General features: G+C 38.7%; 1 protein-coding gene across 2 annotated transcripts in view; it reads left to right on the top strand.

Annotated features, from left to right (window-relative positions):
- Man1a1 (mannosidase alpha class 1A member 1) overlaps positions 1–23,777 on the top strand; it is a 172,776-nt gene that overhangs the window by 84,879 nt on the left and 64,120 nt on the right. For both annotated transcript variants that reach the window (XM_021173671.3, XM_021173672.3), the window contains exon 6: positions 13,932–14,026. In XM_021173671.3, coding sequence (XP_021029330.1) covers positions 13,932–14,026 — 95 coding nt within the window. The remainder of the gene's footprint in view (positions 1–13,931; positions 14,027–23,777) is intronic.

The following is a 23,777-nucleotide window of genomic DNA, read 5'->3' as shown; positions in this document are numbered from 1 at the left end:
AGTTAAGCTAAAAATTCAGCATCACTTGGCTCTATACTCTGGTGCTATTTGTTATTTGCTCACCTTAAAGATTGTTAATACCATTGTTCTGTCTCTCCATCAGCAGTGTGGTGCCTGTGTGTTGGACAAACCATATTCAAGTATGGTTTCTAGACAGTTTAATTACCATGCTTGGGAGTATACGTAAGCCTTCCGATTGTGTGAATCCCCATCTGTGGTCCACATCAAATCTAAGGGGAGAGGGAGAGATGTTGAAAGAGGAGTAATGATCACCAAAATACATACAGTTGAGGGAAGAGAAAGGTGTTGTATCATTGTACAGCTCTATAGGGCCATGCGAGATACAAGTGAATTGTCCATCTCAGGATGATCAAAAGGGAGGACTTGAAAAGTGCATCATCACATGACTCATTAAAACAGAAATTTGTAGCCTTCCTTCTCACAACTTCTGAGTTGATCTGAGTAGGCCCTGGAAGTGTTCCTATCTTCCAAGTTCCCAGGTAGGGCGAGTGCTGCCTTTCTTAGGACCACACATTGGCAGCCACACTGACTTTGTACTGTAAAACTCCCTGTCTTCAATACTGTATGCTTTTTTACAAAACAGGTTAAGAAAATACTTAGGAGAATTTGCCATTGTGCTAATTCACTAGACCAAGGATTAAGAAAAGCATTTCTTCCCTAGGACATTGTAATAAAGATCTTATGCTAACATCTGGGGAACGATATATCTATTATTAGAATATTAAACTGTTGGTGGTCTTATTTATGTTTAGGAAAATGCCAGTTTCACAAATAAATCAGATAACAGAAATCCTCTCAAAAACGCTGAAGAGTTCATGACACAAGGTTCTATCATCATTAATGTGTCATGCATAGATTATTATTCTCAGGGTTTTTGATCATTTCCCCCGCCCCAAGACTGCTGGCTTAGAGTTACTAAATTGAATGCCTAAGTGATAGTGCCTAGATCTTCTTTTGTTTTATGGTAGATGGGACTTCCAGCATCCATACCAAGTCATTCACTGGCACGTGCACAGTTGTTTGATATGGAAACCACTGATCTCTGGGACAGCATTTGCACTTTAATCCAATGGGGTTGATCAGAAGTTTCTGAATTGTCAGTCTTTAGACATTGATTTTTTTTTTTCTGTCTTCCTACCTTTCAGTGCCCTGGACCTCCCTCCATCCCTTCCTCTCCTTGTCTTTCAATTGAGCTAGGGGTCAAACCCAGGGTCTTCCTAGTGGTTGTTGTGTGAAGAGTCCTCTTCAAGATGCTGAGCAGTTCCGCAGGAAAAAATGAATGTATGCTGTGCATTAGTCATATTGGTAGGAGTCGACTTGGTCCAAAAACTGAATTCAGGATTCTCACAAACACTGAAATGATAACTTTCTCTATGGGTTTTAATAGAGTCGTCATTCTTTAAATCTGTGATATATTTAGCAGCTTTCTGTGGTAAAAACCAAAGATGAGGCTACGCCTGATTACTGTAAGAGGTATTCAATGTTTGTCTTCATTTGCTTTTGAAGAAGAAGTGGAAGTTGTTTCTTGATCCTTCCCTGGGCACCATAAACCAGTACAAATACCGCTCCGTGGGCTTTCTTCTGTGTTCCTGTGAGGTTCTGACCTCAGCTGTCCTGTTTACTTCTATATTCCACGTGTCTCATGCAGCCTGCAAGGCAGCTCTTAGGCACTCAATAAATATTTGCAGAGTAAATGAATTGACATTTTTAAAAGGTCAGAGTTGTAAAAGAGGCTCTTCTTTGAAAGTTTATAATTTGGAAAATATAAATTATGTTGAAATGGTGTGTGATCATTTGAAAGAGCATTCCAGAAAAACAAAACAAATTCTCAGTAGGTGCATGAGTGGCTACAGAAAACACAGAATTGCATTTCCTTGGGTTTCTATGCACTTTCCTTTGTTAAGGAGGAAAGGTCTTCCTAAATACTTTAATTTAATATTTTTGAAATGTTTCTACTAAGGAACCCATTGAAGTAGGTGTTATTTTAGTGTTCTGGGAATGGTTGCTTTTAATTCAGGGCACTGTCTCACAGAACTACATAGGATATCATTAGAATATAGTGCCAGTCTATTAAATGTATATTCAGGGTTGTCATGAAATAAGATATGTGAAAATATCATAAGATATTTTCATCTCAATGAGAAAATTAAAGGTGCTTTCAAGTAAGCTAAAGTTGATCAGGGTCTGGCAAAGATCGGAAACACTTTTGGCCTGTGCACTTTGATCTTGTGTTAGCACTTTGACCTTGCAAATACAGGGAGTAAATGAGTGACTGAAAGTCCTCTCACCAGAAACCACACCTGCCAATAGTTGTGAGGAAATAATTCTGTTAGCAAAGTACATGCATATAAGATCATCTGTGAAGACTTTCATTCCACCACCATTTTTATAATCAAAATAGTTAAAGCCTAATTGTGAATTAATGATGGATGAGCTACCTAATTTCTGTTGAAGAAGTTCTTTTACTGGTCTGCGGTGTCAGGATTGTTAACCACTATTACAGACTTGAAGGTATAGCTCAATGATACTGCTCTTGCCTAGCATGCACAAGACCTGGGACTTGGACCCCAGCACTTGAAGTAGAGGGTAGGGCATTACAGAACTCTATCGGTGGACTTAAAACCACAGCTGTGACTCTGAACATAGTCAGCCTCAGACTTGTTTTGGCCAGCAGGACTAAGGATGGTTTTTACATTTTAAAGAATTATAAAAGGAAATAAACACAAGACAGGGAGACCATGTGAATGCCAAATCCCAAAAGATTTACCATGTAAATCTTGACAGAAAATGTTTGAAGGCTCTTAATATAGAATGTTGGGGGGCAGGGGTAAGTTAAGGTGATGAGGGTGAATTTGAAGCATACACCATAGTACATGTGTAATAGTGACACTTAAAAATGTATTCAATACTATTCTTAAGGGTAGACACTTAAGGCATTAAAATGTTTGTGTCAGGGAAGACAAGATCAATACTTTATATTAATATAAAGTATTAATATAAATAACAATAGTATATTAATATAATACACTATATTTTTGGGTCTCCTTAATTTTATGATTTCTTCCAACAAATTTTTTTTAATTTGGTGTGGAGGAAAAAGGAACTTATCTAAGTTGTAAGTGACAAGATGCATTTTTCGTTTCTGAAATTAAGAAGCAAAGCTGAGAGGTAACATAATTAACAAAGAAGGACACAAATATAAGACAAAAGTGGCACCACTGCCAGATTTCCTTTGTAGTTTCACCATCTGATAAATTAAAGTATTCATCCATCTTCTATATGAAATAGTAAACTCAATGTCCAAAAGCAATCAACAGGCCTTGCAGAGTATATATGATGAATGAAAACAAACCACAGGACAATTGTGATGAGCTACAGCCAGTCAGGTTAGGAAGGATGGGAAATGAGTAGCTTGTGCTGTGCATTTTAAGAAGTAACTGTAGCCAGGGAGATGATTCATTTGGTAAAGCACCGGGGGCACAAACTATCCTGAACTATCATTCTCAGAACCCATGTCAAAAAATTGGGCATGACAGCACACTCTGAGCTCCCACGCTGGTGAGGGAGCTTGTTGTCCAGCCAGCCTAGACAAACTGCTGCGCTTCAGGTTCAGCCAGAGACTCCATGACAAAAAACTAAGGTAGAAAGCAGCTGAAGAAGACATCAACTTTGACCATTGACCTGTATACACACACATACATGTCTAACTCCATTCGCATGTGACCAAACCAACATACCTTTACATACAAACACAAATTAAGCAAAATCTATGTGTGCATAGAAATCTAGCTTAGAAAATGTCATGTTACTACTATTAACAACAGTAATTCAATGACCTTTTTGCCTACAGAATTAATAGTTCAGATTGTGGCATGAGCTCAGAACCTGAAATGTTCTGAAGCTTATGCCCTTCAGTATAAAGGAGACACAAAAGAGACAATGACTTATCCCCAGGCCCTCGTGCCGGCAACTATTCACAGAAGAAATCTGCAACCCAGGGGAGAGCAAATAAATACACTACCACATGAGAAGTCTATATTGTAATGAACTGATAGTTAATAGCAGAAAGAATGAGGAGGGCCCTAGAAAACAGACAGAAAAGTGCAGCAGTTTTTGGACCATTTAGTGTGTACAAAAAGCCTAAAACTCTTCTATTGTTCCTAAGGGAACCACTATCGTACAGCAAAGAAAGATGATGGTAACTATTATTGCTTTTTTAAAAGCCCTCGTGCATTTAATCTCAGCCATCATATGATTTGGGGATGTGATTCCCCATCCACATACTTAGAAACTGAGGCACCAAAGGGTTCAGATGAGCATTAAGGCTAATACAGATCATCCAGGTGAGAAAACTACATCACTGGGTCCAGCCTTAGGATCTATAGAGGACCGTGATGCTGAGTCACCAAGTCGGTATCACTGCATGTCTCATTAAATCAAGGGGAGCAGATAGACTGGCTTTTAAAACTGATATAAATAAAAAGGTGATGTTCAGTTAACTGGAAAAATTCACTGGCATGGAATGCCTCGTAACTCAAAAGTGTCAGGGACTGCAGAGATGAGTTTCTTGGCTTTCTATCTCATTTTATCAAATAAGTATTTACAAGCCCATGTGTGTGTGTGTGTGTGTGTGTGTGTGTGTGTGTGTGTATGTATGTATGTACATACATATGTGTGTATTCTATATTTCAAATAGCTTGTGATGTCTACTGTAAAAGTATTGGCAAATAGTCCAGTTGGCCTTTGCATGCCAATGCATCACATAATAATCTCTATATGGTGGATTCCACAAAAATCTATTAGGAGTTATCACTAGATAAAAATATGAAGCTTCGTTGCACTCGTTGTAGTAGGCATTACTTTTTTTAAACAGAGGTATTTTCTTTTGATATAAAATATACATTTTAAGTGTGCCAGAAACTATCTGGCATACTTGAAAAATATTCAACATAATTCCTTGTATACAGTGTATTTTCCCCAAACCATGTTGGTGATTGGCCCATCTCTGAAACCTCAAGAGATGGAATGAGCAACTTGACAACCCATCTTTAGGAGTTGCATAATGACTTTGCTTCTAGTGCCAATGTTTATTGTTCTTTTTATTGCTTATTATTTATTGCTCTTGAAAAGATTTGGGGGAGAAGAAAGTCTCGAATGATGCAATGTAAAGTTCACACAGAAGTCCTAAAACCTCCATAGTTCTTTTGCCTTCTCTATGCATTTGCAGGTTCTATATTGAATATGAATTTGAAAGACAGTTAACATTCATCATATGGCTTCCTTCTAGGTCTACTTTTAAGTAAATGCTTCTTTATAAAGGACCCTAATTGGGGCCAGTGAGATGACTCAGAGGGTAAAGGCTCTTGCCACACATTCTGAAAACCTGAGTTTAATCTTCACAACCCACATAAAGGAGGAAGCGGAGAGCCACCATGCATACCAATAAACACATATCACACACACAAACACACATACACTAAATAAATGAACTGATTTATTTCTCAGGATTTCACTTCTATCAGAAAGCCAAGAGTTTTCTTGGTATTTCCATCAGTGTATGTTTGACTCAGGAAAGGCCCATAGCTAGTTAGAACAGCAGCTTCCTTTCTCTATGCCCGCTCTCAACATCAATGAACCAGACATCTACTCGCTATAGCTAGGAGGCCCTGCGGTAGAAAGGGAACTTCCAACACACCTAACATCTTCCTTTAACCACCCATTGACTTCTCTATCTTGATTAAAGGACATTGACTTGTTTTACCTAATCTATTCCTTTCTGACTCATATTCTCTGTATGTTCCATACTATAATGAACTGTGTGTGTCTTCCCCTCCACTGCTGCCCTATCATATGTCCTCCATATAAACCCAAAAATGTGTGCAAGCAAGTACTTATCCAGCCCATGGTGGATGGTGCAGCTGCCCATGCACTAAGTTCCACGTCTCCATGATTGAAGATACACACACACACACACACACACACACACACATATATATATATTGAATATATACATATATATACATATATGTGTGTATATGTATACACACACACACATATACATCCAAAGACCTCTTTCATTTTCACAGTAAACTCTGCACCATTTCCATTATTCTTGTCCTCTATTTGGGCTTGCATTATGTCTTATGCTGTGTGTGTGTGTGTGTGTGTGATGCTTACAGGATTTTGTTTAAGTCATCATCAGGCGTACCTCCCTGCTTGTGAATTTAATAGAATGAAGGATCTTGTTTTCTTTTTATACTATCTCTCTTTCTTTGGGGGGGGGGGGGTTCGAGACAGGGTTTCTCTGTATAGCCCTGGCTGTCCTGGCACTCACTTTGTAGACCAGGCTGGCCTCGAACTCAGAAATCTGCCTGCCTCTGCCTCCCAAGTGCTGGGACTAAAGGCATGCGCCTATACTATCTCTCTTAATAGTCCTCAATACATCAGTAGTCAAGTATGTGTGCTTACCATAGCTCAAAGCCATGTTCTATGCAGCAGCAGCAGCAGCAGCAGCAGCAACAAAAACAACAACAAACCAACAACAACAAACCTCACAAGTTCTTCTCCAGTGTCCTCATTTTACAACAAACAAGAAAAAAGCAGCAAGCTGGCCCTCTTCACGATGATGGAATGGGGACTAGCTAATTCTGAACTACAGCCCAGAGTGTCTGATTCCCAGTTCAGCATGTCTGTTACCAGGCAACCTTGACACAATGCACTCAGAGCACCCACAGGACTCATTCCAGGAGGCAACAGGGGGTGCACCCATGTGGTGCAGTGGAAGCTTGACTGCCCTTGAACAGAATCGAGAATCCTCACTGATAATTCACCTCTTTTTCACCTTGCCCCCTGACTCTAAATTCTCCCTATTTAAGTGCTAGGCAATGAAATCATCCTCTCTCAGGAAGAAAAAAATCAATATCAAATGCAATTTTGTTCATTTATCAACATTTATTCATTTTGACTACAGCAAAGTATAAAAGCAACTTCTTTTTTTAAAATTTCACTAGCTATTAAATATTTTATGAAATTTTTTTTCTAGATCAGGTTAAGAAAGTAGCTCCCTAGTAGAGTATTTGCCTAGCATGTACAATGTCGTGGACTTGATCCCCAGTACTAAAGAAAGCTGAAAGGTGGGCAAACCTAAAATGCCTATTCACTAACACATCTGTATTTGTATTTTTAAATTAAAACCCGAGGTTTCTTATTTCACTTAAAAACTTTGTACTTTCATACATAACAAACGTGAAGTCTAGGAGATTCTAATGGATTCTCTTTGGCTGTGACCCATGCTTATGGGCAGAATCTCATACACACCATTTGTATGAAAAGTTGAAGTATATTAATTCTTTAATTTCCCATGATAATAAACAACCCTCTCTTTACCGAATTATTCTGGGGCTAAAAGTTGAGTTGTTGCATAGAAAAACCACAGGGAAGCATAACAGAAACGTGGACAAAGGCAGTTATGACTTTTAAATGGAATCATAGTTTAGTTCAATAAATACACTCAAGCCTTTAGTTTAAAGAAATCTTCCAGCTTTAGGTTTTGATCAACTAAAGGAAAGACACAGAATGAGAAACATATGGTAGGACACATGTGGTATCATCCCTCTGGGTCAAAATAGTTACATGAGGGCTCAGTAGATAAGCCATTTGCAGGGCAAATATACCATGCAAGTGTAGCCTGGCGTTCAGCGCTCCAGCATCCACATAAAAGCTAGGCAGGTATGGTAGCCTCCTTGTTATTTCATATCCCATGAGGAAATATAGGGGATTCCCAGACAAGATGACAAGCTAGACTATCTGAATTGGTAAGACTTCACTACAAAAATAAATTGAAGAGCAGCATTGGCTACATTACCAGGTAAGGGCCTGTGCCATCAAGCTGGAATTTCTGAGTTTGATCTCTGAAATCTGCAAGGTTGAAGAGAAGAACTCATTGCCACAACCTGTGATCTGATCTCCACAGTCATACATGGCTGATACACATGCCCAGGCACCTGGACACACACACACACACCTTTTTAAAAAAAGTGTTTAAAACAATTAAATGGAGAACAATAAAAATAGAGACGCCACATGCATATGCACAGCCACACCCACCCACATGTGCACAAACACACATGTGAACATACAGACACACATGTGAACATGCATATGCACATGCACACCATACATACAGATCTAAAAGCCAAAGAATGGTATCAGTCAGAGATATCAGGAGCTGCTTCATGCAGATATAGTTGTGAGCAAACCAGCATTTAAGCTGAATAGAAGGTCTTGCCTTTATGGGGGGGTCAATGACGTCTGATGACATTGAGTTTTAGGTTCTGCTGAATTAGCTCTCCTATGTACCTTGATTGTAATATTTAAACCTTTCAAAATGTAACCCTAAAAAAAACAAAAAACAACAAAAAAAAAAAACCCTCGAGTGTCTTGGTAGTGCGTGTTGGTGTAGTGACTGAATTTCGCTCATTTTATGTGTGAGTTAATCACCTGCTTTAATGATGTATCAGTTCACTTATTTTCTACAAGATATTTATCATAGATATGATGACACCTTTCACTGATGGCTGTACATAGTAAAAATGAATAATAGGTAAACCCTGTTTAGCCTAATGGAGAACTAGTGTTTGATCCCTTGACAATGAAGTTTTCAGTGGGAGAATTCTAAGAAAGGCTTTGCTATCAATGTGCATTTCAGACTACAGAATGTTGGGGTGAAAGTGTTCTCTTCCACGGCCTTCTGTTCTTATTCATTTCTTCTTCTCTTACTCTTTGCTCTGGGGTATATATTACTCTTGTACAGTTCTTCAGGGAACTGTAAACTAGAAAGACAAGGAAAGCAATACATCTTGCTTACAGCCTTGTCTGATCCTATCTGTGAGGCTAGAGTAAAAAGATTAATGTTCTACTTGATAGGGTTTAACTTTTGAAGTTTTTAAAACACTGAGCCAAAACTAAGCGAGACTATAGTGATGTTACTTAAACGTAATGAAAAGATGCTGTTTTGATGTGCTTATTCTGAGATTCTTAGCTTTGGGCCATTAAAGTTCTTATTTAAAGATGTTTGCAGGTTACACGCATGAAAGGTTACTTGAGAAGCCATTTCATCATATTGATGCCCTTCTTTCAGCAAATTCTATTAGTTTTGACTTTTGCCATGAAGGTAGTCAGAATCTTTGTAACGGAAAACGTTTTTGAAAACCCTTGTTGGGTCATAAAATGTCTATCCCTCTCCAACTGATAGGTAGTTATTAAAACCTGCTCTCTTTTAGTGGCCTTTAGAAAAGGAATGGGGGAGGGAACAGAAAGTCCTCGACTATAAGCAGGGTTACATTTTATGAGCTCTCATCTTGCCCTCTCAATTTAAATCTTCCCTGACAAGTTTAGAGCCAACAAGCCTTGGAAACCAAGGTTGATTCAGAATTGGGTGGTATGTTAGCAGAACCTGTTTTTAAAAATGGACATTGTTTCTTCTTTTTTTATTTACACACACATACATATGGTCAAGTACACTTCAGATATCGTTTTGTGATGTCTGTGTAATAGTTTTCTCTAATGATAAACCACAAACAAAAATTGCCAGCCAACTCTCTTGATTATTCTGGAGAAACCAAGCCAGACAGTTGTCCCCAAGTCTGACACAAGGAGCAGGATAGGCCCTGGGCCCCAGGTGCTTGCAACCATCCCTCTTCCTGCTGTCATGCTGTGCTCCTTGAAGGGACACAAAAGTTCCTTCTACTGTGCTTTTGGAATAATTTGATGTTCAGCACATCATCCAAGATGGACCACTTAAAGCTTAATTGCCCTTTAGACTGATTTGTGGTGTGTCTCCTTCACTCTTTTAACAGTGTTAATTTTATAAGCCAGTTTTATTACATGCACATCATGGCAGGGAGAAATATATTCTCTTTTAGAGTCTGGATTCCTCTTTCAAGTACCTTTTCTTTGAATAGCAGAAGGAGGACTAGATAGATAGATGAATCAGCAGTTAAGAGCACTGATCGTTCTTCCAGAGGACCAGAGTTTGATTCCCAGCACCCACATGGAATTACATGTCTGTAGTTCCAATTCCAGGGGATCTGACACCTTCTATCTTCCAAAAGCACTGCCCACATATGATACACATACAAAATACAAACAAAACACCTATGCACAAGCAAATAAATTTTAAATAAAAAATGTAAATACTAGTAAATAACAATGAGAATTGAAATTGAGTATTACTTATTACATAAACCATCAATGGGATAATTAATGTTTAGCTACAGAACTGGTTTGTAATTTTCCCCTAATTGCATCCAGGCTTGAGACTGCAGAATTCCTGAGATAATTACTCGCTGACAATAACAAACGGGTGGAATGTGTTGAACCACGTTGCAAACACTGCAGGATCAGCGGTATCTTATCACTGTGACTCAGGCATTAAATCAACATTTAATTTATCCATTCACTTATGGGCATTTTGACAAATCCAGCTCCTGTGTTGCTGGGGTGGTGGTGGTGGTGGTGGTGGTGGTGGTGGTGGTGGTGGTGGTGGTGGTGGTCTGTGTGTGTGTTGTGTTGTGATTTAGCTCATGTATTTCTTATGCTGATATCTTTTGGGGTTGTCAAAATAACAAACAAGGAAGCAAATAATTCATTATAACGTGGCTAACAGCAGTACTGGAAGCACAGAGGTTAATGTGGTAAACACTGAGGGAAGATGGACAACTTTGGGAGGGGATCTTTGGAAAAACTCTCTTAAGAGAGATGTTTGAATAGGTTCCCAAAGATGAGACTAAGCTGAGCTTGCAGGGAGCAAACACCATGAAGGTCAGCATCTGAGCTGGCACGTCACCACTTCCCTGTCCACTAACTGAGAATAATACCATCTTCCTCCATACTGGTCATGTGAATACTGTGCTGATATCAACAAATTTAAATGCAAAATGATTCATCTTGACTGACTATAAAACAAAGGGGGAAGGGAAATTGAAAACTCTCAACTTTCAGAAAGAAAAGAAAATTATTAGGTGACATGAAAGTGCAAGAAAACATTTAGCAATCCATATCAGGCCTTTGCAAATACTGCATTGTGTGATGCAGGCTGACAGAGTTTTATGTGTGGCCCACAAAGATCTTAGAGTGAGAATCGGCTTGAGCCTTGGAGAATAAATAGATTTGATGGGCTCAAAGGATGCGGTAAAATGAGAAAAGCGCCTAAATAAAGATGCTAACAATGTCAGACCCTGAACAAAGTTTGAGACTATGAAGTCTCACAAGAGACAGACAGAGCAACCTTTGAGGGAACAAAGATGATAGACAGGCCTGATAGGCATTGTTAAAAAAGATTAGGAGAGCAGCCAAAATCATTATGGTTTCTTAAACAAAAATGTTAGAAATTATACAGCTTAATGGAAATGAGAAAACTTGATGGCTAACGTAGGAAAACTTCTTTTAATCGTCCATTTTGGTTTACCTGGTGGTGAGAACATGGACTGTACTCATCTTCAAGGGAGTTGTGCACAGGACGCTTCAGAGTTAACCCTGCTTCACCTTCTGGTGACTGAAGTTTAATAAATCAGATACCAAGTCCAAGGGACTCACTAAACATTATCCGTGATGGAACCAGGGAAGTTTATCTGAATATTCAATTATTAACTCAGTGTGGGACAGATTAAGTTTCAGAAAACAGCAAGATTCCCACATCATGATGTGTTCTAATGAGTCAAAGAAAAGATCGTGTGGCCAAGTGATGAGAACCAGGGATGCAGTTCTTCGACTCATAATTGAGCCATGGAGGTGGGGAAGCATAGTTCTGACCAGAGCAAAATTATCTAAAGAAAAATTTTCAGCCTCAAACAGTAACTAGGGTACCTCCTTGATGAGGATATGTGCTATTATGATCATAAAAACTACACCTAGCCTATAGAGTGAGCACTGTTGAATCTAAGGCTCATAAATATAATAACTTGTGTACGCCTTTCCACAGCTTTCCAAAAGCAAATGCTACTGTTATCTGCATTTTCTAGGCAAGAAATCATGGGCCCAGAGAGGGGGCCAAGATGAATCAACTTGAAGCAGAACAGCAGAGATTCAAACACAGGCATTGTGCCTTCAAAGCCTGAGCCTTTAGCTCACACACCATATGCTTATATCCAAGATGGTGTTTTAATTGCATAGTTTGACTTCTGTCTTATGTAACTGTCTTGAAAAGGAGTTAATTAACAGTTTTAAAAGTTGGGTGAAAACCAGAAAGTCCACAGATGGCCGGGCAGTGGTAGCATAAATCCTTACCATAGAAGACAGCCTGGAATTCTCAGGATAAAACAAAGTATTGGGGAGGAATAATGAATCCCTGGATCTATTTTATTACTGTTATTCTCTTCTTCCTTTACACTATTATTGCAAGAAAGTCTCTCTTTTAATGGCAGTTGATAATTCGTGGCAGAAATGACCTCTATTTTTTTTCTTTCTGATGCTACAAATATATGTGTGTCTATTTTTGCACAGTGTATCAGTTTACCTCAGTTGATTGCCAGGGTTTTCATTTGAAACTCCTTTCTTTCTAACTTTCAATGTTAAATAAGACTTAGCTTCGAAAAGAGTAGAGTTTGTATGGTGGTCTTCGTGTGAGCATTACCGGGTCACTGTCCTTTGTGAAGCTTAAGTCTTTGGGTCTCTCTTTAGTGAGGCTCGGGTTCTGGAATAGGAATTTTGAGGAGTCATTCTCTCTGGGGAAAAACATAGAGGACTTCCTTGACAAGCCTTGTGGGCAGTGATCACCCATTGGTAGAGGAAGGACCTTAGCATCGTTCTCTGTTCTATTTGTCTGGACTTTTCCATCTTTGAGGAGAAAGTAGAAGGGAACAGTTCACCAGACTAAATCATACACTTTGAAGGTAAGGCGGCAAAGTACCTATCTGGTGCCATAGCTGCTAGAGGGAAGGTATGTGGCTGTCCTTCCTTGAGTGACCCTGCCAGTACTTTGATTTGAACTGCTAGCTGAACAGATGTCATTTGATCACTCTTCCCAAAAGCACAGTTCAGCTCAGTGGGATTTTCTGCCAAACATTTCATTGTTTTAATTTAACAGCAACAAGTTCTTACTCTCACATTTATGATTATTCATGATTTTACCATGTGGACACCGCCCTATCTGCCCACTTGCTCATTTGATCTGACAAGTCACTTTATCCTGCAGGTTCCTCATGCATCCATCTGTGTCAGAGTGATTCCCCCAGGGGAAGAGCATGGTCACACCTGACACCTCTCACTGGTCTTTTCTTAACTCCAAGCCGGTGTTGTACCTATTCACCTGAAGACCATCTCCACAATAGAATCTAGCTGACTCTTATTATCTGTGTTTAAGTACTTATGTGAATCTTCCTACCATACCCTGGGCATACAATCTGTACCTAACTTAACCTTTACCTATTTCATTTAATATCATAGAAAGCTAAAACTGAAGGGCCTGGATACTGTATACAGTTAACTCTTTCTAAAGCTCCTTTTTTTTCCCTCTGTGCCTCACTAAGTAAATGTGCCTAGGATACACCTCCTACTTTTCAAGCTAAGAAATGTTGTCCAAAAACAGTGAGTTCATCTCCTGGCCTGCACGAAGAAATTACCTGAATAGTATATGGTGCTTTCAAATGCCTGAAACAGCAGACTCAAGCCAGCAATTAAGGTCAAGGAAGTAAGACCCACATGTCTGAACTGTGCTACTCTGCTCTCTCATCATACTGAGGTATAACCAAAGGTGAACATAAGAACCCCACAGTGCAATAGCCCCGAACTAACTCATAATCTACTACTTGTTTCAGACAGAGTTGCAAAGTAAAGTTCTAAATATGGATGATAGTGGAGAGCATTAATGTTTTACTTGGAATGGTAGCTTACTTAATTGTTTAACTTTTCAGATATTTCGAAAGAAAGCAGTGGAACTTGGGGTAAAATTGCTACCTGCATTTCATACTCCCTCTGGAATACCTTGGGCATTGCTGAATATGAAAAGGTAAAAGTCTTCATTTTCAACAACATACTTTAAGGTAGAATATCTGAGATTGTGGCCCCATGAGATGGTTAATTACATGTACGATGCTGACAGTGGACCTCAATTGAGTGTCTTAGACCAGTGTTGGAAGCTCTTAGACCTTCAGTGTTCTGTGGCCTCAGATGGGCTGCTGCCGTGAGCTAACATAGTCCCAACAGAATCATGTGAAACAGATTTGAGCTGAAGTTTTCTCCGTTTTACAGTGCTCTTGAATTACTGGTACAGTCCCACTCTCTAAATACCAAGAGCATCTCATCTTTTTAGTTATCGGGAAAGCACTTTGGTTAAGCAGACCCCTGAAGTTGCTTACTCTGAGAGTAGTTTAAACCATTGGAAATGGAGATGTTGCAAAAGTATTAACACAGACTAATCAGACTTTATTGTTTTAAAAAATGCTGGTATATCTGAATATCCAAGGTTGGGAGCAACCGAGACTTTCAAGTCCATGATTGTAAAGAGCAAATGGTCCATTGACATATCAACCAGCCCCTTTGCATGGAGAAAACCGGCAAGCTAAGACCTTAAGGGCTGTCGATAAACAAAAACAAACAAACAAACAGGCCAGCCAAATATATTCTAGTGCTTCCTAAAAGAGTGAGTTGAGTTTTCATTGCAGTTTTAATATTTCATAAATTAAACAATTTTGTTTTAAGCTTTCCTTTGTAACACCGTTCTACCCAGAAGTTACTGATAGCGTATGGGCCTTTTTGGCTAAGATATGATGGTGATGACGGCTATCATGATGAACATAAATTGTGATAGGTTCTTTACAGGTGTTTCGCATATGATCCGCAGAAGAGCTCAATACAGTCACCCCTACTGATTCTCCACTTTGTTCATGGGGAACTAGAGTCACAGAAAGATTAGGGATCTCTCGGGCCAGACAGGAAGTTAATGCTCCTGGAGTGCTAACATATGTGCCGGGATGTTTATGTGCACAGTGATACAAGTCCACAGAAAAGCTTTACTTACCTTAGAAACATGACCGGAAACCACAGAGTAGTCTGACAAAACCAGAACACTCAATTACTACTTCAATGACATTGTATCCCCAAGTTAGACATGAAAAATCATGGAAAGTAACCATGTTTCCTTTAGTGAAAAAAGAAAAAAAAAAAAAAACCTTCAAGATTCTCTTTTGTTTTCATGTATAAATTACCTGTATAGACGTTGCAATTACATTTAACTTGTTGATAAGTGAATCTGTGTGCCTCTCTTTGGGGCAGGTTGGCCATATTGAGGCAGAAAGACAGAGGAGTTGCACTATAGGGCTGTATTAAATTAAGCTAGTTTCTCTTCCAAATAGTGAGATATCTCGGGATTTGTTTTCTCCGTCAGGGCTCCCGAGGCCACATCTGTGAGCTTGCATATTATCTTTCCATGTTCTGTAGGATCTCAAGGCAGGTCTGCTTCTGAGGTTGGCCTGAAAGAGTTTGATTTTATATATATATATATATATATATATATATATATATATATATTCTTTGTATTTGGCTCATGTAGGCTTTCTCTATTACCTCCCAGATCCTCAAACTTTGTATTTGTAGGTAACATTCTGACCAAGATACTGTTTCGTTCCCTTCGATAAGATCTGGTCAGAAAAACACTCTACAGTTAGCCCACATCCCCTCCCCGTGCCCACTGAGGAAGCTGATATAAGCACAGCAGTATTCTAATTGCTCACCAAAACACTTGCTTCTACATTTTCTCCTGCTTCTTCGAGGTTTTGTTTGGAGCAATCTATAAATTCTGCAGACTTGTTTATAAACTGAAAGGCAGGCTAGTTCAGTAGCCTTTGGTGATCCCTCCCAGGTTAACAGACTAAGATTTTGATCAACCTGGACCTTTTCTGATAAAATGGACACTCCTTTAAAAAAAAAAAAAAATATATATATATATATATATATATATATATATATATACTCAGTTTCCAAAACCCTAACCATGCAAGTACACCTGGGCCCTGAAGACTTGATTAAGATCCTAGAGTAGACACTGGCTCTAACTTTTACTCCAAGATTCACTGGAGCCAATGCTGAGGCTCTCTGCAGTTGAACGAAGCCTTTTGAAAGGCAGGGGGAAAGAATGGGCCTATTTCTTTGCATATGTTGAACTGCGTAGTATAATATTTAATTGGTTGTGATGTTTCTTGAAGTCATTGTAAATATTATTAATTCTACTCTGTTTCATGTTTCTCTTTCTAATTAGTGAGGTGGATTTGCTTAATGAAATCCTTAGTGGGCTACAGAAATATTTTTCAGTTCACAGAGGAATACTAATTAAATCTTGAATTTGTGTGTGTGTGTGTGTGTGTGTGTGTGTGTGTGTGTGTGAGCATGCACACTGGTCAAGAATTCTTTAACTGGGACGTTCAGTTTTTTTATAAGACCATCCTTATTTTGAACAATATTTTGTATTAGGGCATTGCTTCAAAATTATAAAACAATTGTATATGGCTTTTAAAAACTATTGTATTTATTTATGTATTTCCAATGTTTTCTTTTAAAGTAAGGGAAATTATGTAATCATCTGGCAGCTGATAGGAACATCATTTTTGTTGGTGGTGTTTTTTTGGGGGGTTGCCAACATAGATGAGTCTTGTTGCTGTTTTCACTACTAAATGTTTTATCCACTCTCATTCCTGTTTACCAAACAGCAATGACATGCCGCAAATTTACAAAATAAGCATTGGCAAAGTTATAGTAGGATTCCTGGTACTCATCTGTCTAGTTAAAGCACATTAATTGAACCTAGTCTCTTTCCACCTGAAAAACTTGTGTTATCAACTTAAAATTTTCCCAGTGGGGGGAAATGGCCCTTGGAATATGCCTACAGTATGCTTACACAGTGAGGTTGCAGTTATTTATGAGTGTGCTATTTACTTTTAGTCTGTATTTTCACAGTGAGGCCCAAAAAAAGAGGACAGCTGGCATAGAACTTTTCTAACCATTGAAGAAAGTCACTAGTAAGTTTTTTAAAGGAGAAATGAGGAATTGGGTCCAGCAAGATCCTATTTTCTCAATTATCTTCTCAAAACAAGAGAATGTTTGTAGACTTTATGCGCAAGGTATGCAGATGGCAGGACAGACGTGGGGGTGGGGGGAGGTTAAGGATACTTTGTAGACTAGAATGGGCAGTTACTGCTGACTGGCTTTGAAACTCAGCACACACTCTGTTAAAGGGATCAGTGATTGGAGGCTGTGTTGGTATCATGTAGCACTTTTTTCTCAATTTTGAAAATAGGAAAACTGTCCTTTGCCAACATCCACAAGAAATGTAAACTATTGCTTTTACGTGTGCACATTCCCCTAATGTCCAAGTTATCACCTACAGAGAGGTGGTGTCTTCACTTCTCCATTGTCAAGAAGTAAGGATTTCTTTGTGACTTGGCTATAATGTTGTTCCATTCTAAGTCTGGGGAAGGTTCTCTACTTCTGTTCACTTGATTTTACTGAAGAGGTTGACAGGAAAACCCATTCCCTCAGGATCCACAGCCTGGTTGTTAAAGCAGAATATATATATCTTTTGCATGTGGTGTTGCAAGCTCACATTTGAAATTTACAAATATAGGATAGTTTTGCCAAGCAGAGATAACTGCTTACTGGGTTGAATTTAAAACAAGCAGCATTTTGAATTGGGAAGGTTTATATATTTGGAGCCAAAATACCAATAGGGCAAATTGGATTTTGTTATTTATGTAAGCTGAAAAATATGTAGGGAACCTAATTTACTTATGTGTTATCTTGGGAATTCTGTCCCAAACTGTGGGTGGAGAGGAGCTGAGTGCGTTTCTTGTACCTATCACCAACTCTTAATTCAAGAGCTGCATTTTCAGTTGTGAGTTAGTTGGAATTGTGACTTCATAGCTAGTTGCCATTAGATAACTTAAGTGTTAACAAGAATTGACTAGACTAATATGCCTACCTCCCTAGTACTCTTGTGGAAAAAGCCTATGCAACTTGCCTAATGTCTCTGCCAAACAAAACCAATGCCGTGCTAGCAGATTAGATTTTTGTGTAACCCAGTTTCTTTAATGACAAAATGTCAAGGTTTGATGTCTGATCTCATTACTACTATTAGCAAGGGGGCCCTGTGCATTTATTTTTCTCCAGCTTACCACAGAAAACTCATCTATGTGGGTTTTCGAAACCAGGCATTTTAGTGTTTCTTTATTTCTAAGCACAATTCAAGCTTAGGTGTAGAAGAGACTTATACCAGGTTTTTGGTTTTCTAAAGTGCGTTCTTAATTTAAAATAATGTAGTTAATGTGCCCATTATTCATTTCCATCACCAGACATACAGTCTGGGCATTCTTAATAATTATTCTGTCTCTCTTGATAAATGAGTTAGTTTTAGCTATATTGTATTATCACTTCTTTCTTTGTGGATTTCCTAAACCGACACTTGCTGGGTGGGTATATTAAGTTAGTGGGACTCTCTGCAGTGTGTGTTTTTTATTGCTCACCATCAGGGGATGTGCTGGGACCTGACTGCTCTCTGTTTAGAGTCTCATTAGTCAGCAAGGTGATGAATGATGCACAACTCCCTCACCTGTTTTCCCCCTGCTTGGTAAAACTTTATGTGCCTGCTATTTTAATTATCTGACAAAGCACATACTGTATTATGTGTTGCATGGTTGTTTATATGCTTATAATTAAATTATAAATCTCATTGCCTGAAACAGGATCTTAATTAGGAATAATACATAGCTTAATGTTTTCTGACAAAGAAAGATTATACTATATGAATGCAGATAACCCACTTACTGAGTTACTAATATTTGAGTGGTATAAAAATGTTTATATATCATATTTGGGAGTTTCAGTGGACAAACTAGAGGAAACTGCTTAGTGGCCTAAATAATTTTAGTTTTCTAAAAGTCTCACTATGATTTTACTTGGCAGTTAATGTGTATATTTCAATATCATCTTACCATGTTTTAGAGTTTTAGAGTTTCTAGTTTCAGACTCCAAAGAAATGCATTATGTCTTTAAAATAGGACAGAATACAGTTTCTTACTTCAACTGCAGGAGTAAGATTAATAAGATCAATAAACATTTTCTGAGTGAAAGAGAGCAGGCTGATTTAATGATTTTCTTGTATCTTACCAGACAACACACAGCTTCATTATCCTGCAGTGTTTTACACCAGTGATCTAAGCACACACACAGAATCAGAGCTTCCTCTGACAGCTCATGCTTTATTCATGTCCCAGAGATCCTTTCCCAGCTCAAAGACAAATTCTACCAACTCCAGAAGAATGAGTTTTCTAAGGATTCTAATCTGACTTCCTTTATTGAGTTTATATTTCCCCCATTGGCTATTTTGTTATACCAGGTTTATATCTAAGTCATTTAGCCATTGCTACTCGCTAGGAAATACTAATCAACCTTACTTGAAGATCTTAAAAGTGAAGCCCGGCGTGGTGGCACACGCCTTTAATCCCAGCACTTGGGAGGCAGAGGCAGGCGGATTTCTGAGTTCGAGGCCAGCCTGGTCTACAAAGTGAGTTCCAGGACAGCCAGGGCTATACAGAGAAACCCTGTCTCAAAAAACCAAAAAAAAAAAAAAAAAGATCTTAAAAGTGATGTGCTTAGTACAACTCCTGCGACCAAGGTGTGGTCTTGCACAACACATTACTGCCAGTGCAGGATAAGAGGTGGGGAAATCAGTAAGCAAGTGGTCTGGGAAATGGCCAGTTTTCTCCTAACTTTGTTACAGACCTCAGATATGTAAAAGGGTTTCTGTGGGAAAGAATGGAAAGAATATAATGGGCAGGAAGGCTGGCATTGAGTTGGACATCTGGGAGGCCATTTTTCTTTCTCTTAGTTGGTCTTTGCTGGGGTTATGCATAGCCTCAGCTCCTGCACCATCCTGTAGTCCTTTTGAATACTCTGCTCCATGCAAGTCAGACATTCTTCTTTTAATTTGAGAAATAGATAGGGTCGGCAAATCCTTGATCAAGGCTTTGATATCATTTAAAGAGCACCACGTATTTCTCACTCTGAAAAAATAAGTAAGTAAAGGTCTCTAATTAACAAGCCTTCTTTCCTGGAATAGTTCACTATAGTAGTTAGTATATCAGCTAGTTAAAGGGATTCTTCTTCACTTGTACTTGAGGCAGAGTTTCATGTATGAAGCTGGCCTCAGACTGCTCACGTACCCAAGGGTGACTTGAACTTCTGGTGCTCCTGGCTCCTCATAGCTCAGCAGCAGCACACCTTGTTTATTGAGCTGGGATCTTACTTGGGGCTTTGTGCACACCATGCAAGCACTCTTCCAGCTAAAGAATGTTTTTTTTTTTCCTTTAGAAATTACAACTCTAAGCAGAGAATTGCTTTACCAGGGACAATTTTGTAAAATAAATGTAATCTCTCAAATGGGGGAAAAAATAAAACGGCAACTCATTTCTAGCTGCTCCTTCCCAATAATGCAACCGAGTATTCATTGATAATACCCCATGACTTTAAAACTTGGGCCTTTTTTTTTTTTAACTGTCTTGAGTTTGTCTTTTCATGACTAAATCTAAAATAATAGCAGTAATGGTGAACTCAAAAAGATTTTTGTGGAAATCCAATTAATACATGAGAGAAATATTGCAGAGTAACACACAAGAAAGAAACACAGGTTGGAGTCATTCCTGATGCCCAGCCTTACTCTCAGTATTGAGGATAATGCTATACATAAAAGTGGCATATAAAGTGAGGGAGACAAGGACATAGCATTTCAAAAAATACTAAATTGGCATATTAATTGTTTCAAGCTGAACTTTCTTAAGAATCATTGCCTGCAGAAAGGCCAGTTATTCTGTCTTTTGCTACATGCAGTAACCTGTAATTTGGGGGGCAGGGGAGAAGTTCCCTTCATGTACAAAGCAAAAAGGATAGCACTGTTCACCGGAGGGTGGTATTTGGTGCAGGGATGAGCCTAAACTCTTTTTTAACCCTTAGCTCTCACTAGTATTCCCTCCCCTCCTGACTTCTCAGTGAGCCCTTGGAATAGACTCCTCCAGTCCAGAGATCCATATGTCCCACTACTCCTTTATATCTTAACTGTTCTCTCTGAAAAAGATGAAGCATCTTGTCTTAGACCAGATTATATCAGTGATCTAAGCACACACATAGACTCTGAGCTTCATCTGACAGTTGGCTTTATTCGTGTCTTAGCGATCCTTTAGGAAATTCCAAGACAACGTCTACAAACCCCAGATGAATGGGTCATTAATTGTTATTAACTAATTAAAACTTGAATGTTCTTTTTCCTGTGCATCACACTTGTATAAATGGAATTCCTACATCTAGCCGAAAAGCCTTCATAAGAGCAAAAGTGGGGGACAGAGAGACTCTCTCTTGCTCTACCATTAGGTAGAGTACAGCCAGAGTTAAATTGGTGGTCATGACCCTTTATAGTGGTCTTCAGCTTTCAAGCACCCAGTTCTCCTCTGTGAAGTGAGTTCTCCTGCCCTTACCAGGAAAGAGCCTGGGTTTGTGTAGAACTGAGAGAAAATACAGAGCATCTGTATGACATAGCTCCATGCTCAAACTGTTCATATTTTTTATTTTTATTTCAGGTCTAGTACATGAGATCCAGGCTAAACTGATTACCTAAATTTTTATTGATTTTTAATTGTCTCTATTAATTAGCATTGCGATAAGTTTCAGGCAGTAAGTGTTATGTTCTTTCCGAGGTCCAACACACTGCCTCTTGCCTAATTACTGTAGTACAAATCTAATCACAGAAAAGGTGTGTGTTCCAGCCATAAATACTCACATAGACCTATTTCCTAGTTATTAGGTTATTCTAATTCTGCTGTCTAACTCGGTCACTTTATGTCAGTGATTCTCAACTTCCCCAGTGTTCCGAAATAACTTGGGAAGTTTTTAAAGTCAGGCTCTGTCATCCACTGTCCCATCTTTAAGTCGATTTGGAGTAAGGTCCCTGTGCTTAAGGGCAGGCATCCTAACATCGAATACAGCTTTGTTTCCTCTCAGTTGCCTTCGGAGATTTTTCTCTATTCATGCACAGTCAGTTCAATTACTGAAATATACAAATACCAGAAAATGAGTGCCTAAAATTCCAACTTTAGTAGAAGCAAACTTTTCAAATGTCACAGCGTGTGTGGCCTGGAAAGCTTGTTCAAGTGCTGTAACCATATGCCCAGCTTGTGGGTCGATGGTTTTAGTGAGATGCTGTAACCTGCTTTTCTAACCAGGTTCAGACTGATTCAGAAGCTGCTGCTGTTGGTCCAAGCCCAGACTCTGAAAACAACCATCATGGTGAGGAATGACTTCACTCAGTAGCAGTTAGAAAGAAAGGTCTCAGAGCTGCTCCTTATAGCGGCCTTTCCCAACATTTGCAGAGAGGGGAACATATTCTGTGTCTATGATTAATATGTTTTCATTAGTCTATATGAAAATTTTCTATTTACCTCTAAGCAGTTTGTTGCTTTCTTTAAAAACATAGTTAATTCCAAATATTGATTTTTTTTTTCCAGAAGATTTTATTTCTCCTGTACCTCTTCCATACCATCCCTCACCTCCCCCTTTTTTTTAGTTCAGTGTGAAGACAAAACAAATGTTGGCCCATCTTAGCAGAGAGAAAAATGAAAGTTATTCTTAATTAAATTTAATTAAGAACTTCGGGGTAACTATTTAAAAGCAAAGCCACTTCCAGAAAAACATAGTTGTCCCTTCAGGCAACAGGACTTTATTAGGAGTGGCAAGGAACCTGGAAGGAAGTACCAAGGCAGAGGCAAGGCCCTTCCTCCCTCCAGATGAGAAAGAGGGAGCCAAGACCTCCTTTGAGGTCAGTTAATCCTCTCACTGATCTTTGGATCATTGTGTCTCTGCCAGGCATTCACAATCAAACCAAAGGCATTTACTTATTACATGTGGACACCAAGGTGATCGACACCTCATTTCAGTGTACGTTGTGTACTTCCTCAGTGTACTTTCTTGATGGAGCAGTCTGAATGCACAATGCTTTTTAATGTTCTTAGTCCCATAGTGTGAAGCTGTAGGAACCTGAAGAGCTTCAGGATGCCAGAACTATTTCCTTTCTTTCCACCTCTGTCATAATTGAAGGTAACTTAATTATGGTGAATGGATTTTAAAGTGTTTTTTAGTTTCCAGAGTAAACATAAGACCCCATCCACCTCTGATCACAAGCTTAGACTTCCATATTTCTCCTGCATCTCAGCTTCCCTTGTGACTGAACCCATGTCCTCTCAGATACCTGCTGTCCTAGGACCACGGGGCCAGAAAATTGACTTGTGAAAGCAGTGTCCCAGTTGGTGGTGCATTCCACCAAGAATTAGGTAGTTTTAAGTATTTTATGTTCTTCCAAAGGTCCTTGAGTTTAAGGATAAATATGAGTTCTTGAATGAAACAATGGATCAGAGGTGGTATGTAGGCAATTTAGATACAGTTCATCTTAAGCTTACCAAAACCCCTTTAAAAAGTACTTGAGTATGTATCAACTGAAGGGCTGGAATTCAACTAAGTAAGTCTTCTTTAAATTTCAGTTTTAAGCATACAAAACCTTGATTTAAAACACAGGAGAGTGTGTTAAGTACAGCCAATTCCTTAATTATAGTATTTAAGTATGCATATATATATATATATGATGATATTTATATTTATCATTGAGTATATATAATATATAAATATTTATATAATAAATATTATAGATAAATCACCAGGAAATATCATGC

Source organism: Mus caroli, unplaced genomic scaffold (assembly GCF_978045245.1).
Source record: "Mus caroli unplaced genomic scaffold, Mus_caroli_1 scaffold_9, whole genome shotgun sequence".
NCBI lineage: Eukaryota > Metazoa > Chordata > Mammalia > Rodentia > Muridae > Mus > Mus caroli.
The sequence above is the reverse complement of the archived record's forward strand: the minus strand, read 5'-3'. Positions and strand labels throughout refer to the sequence as shown.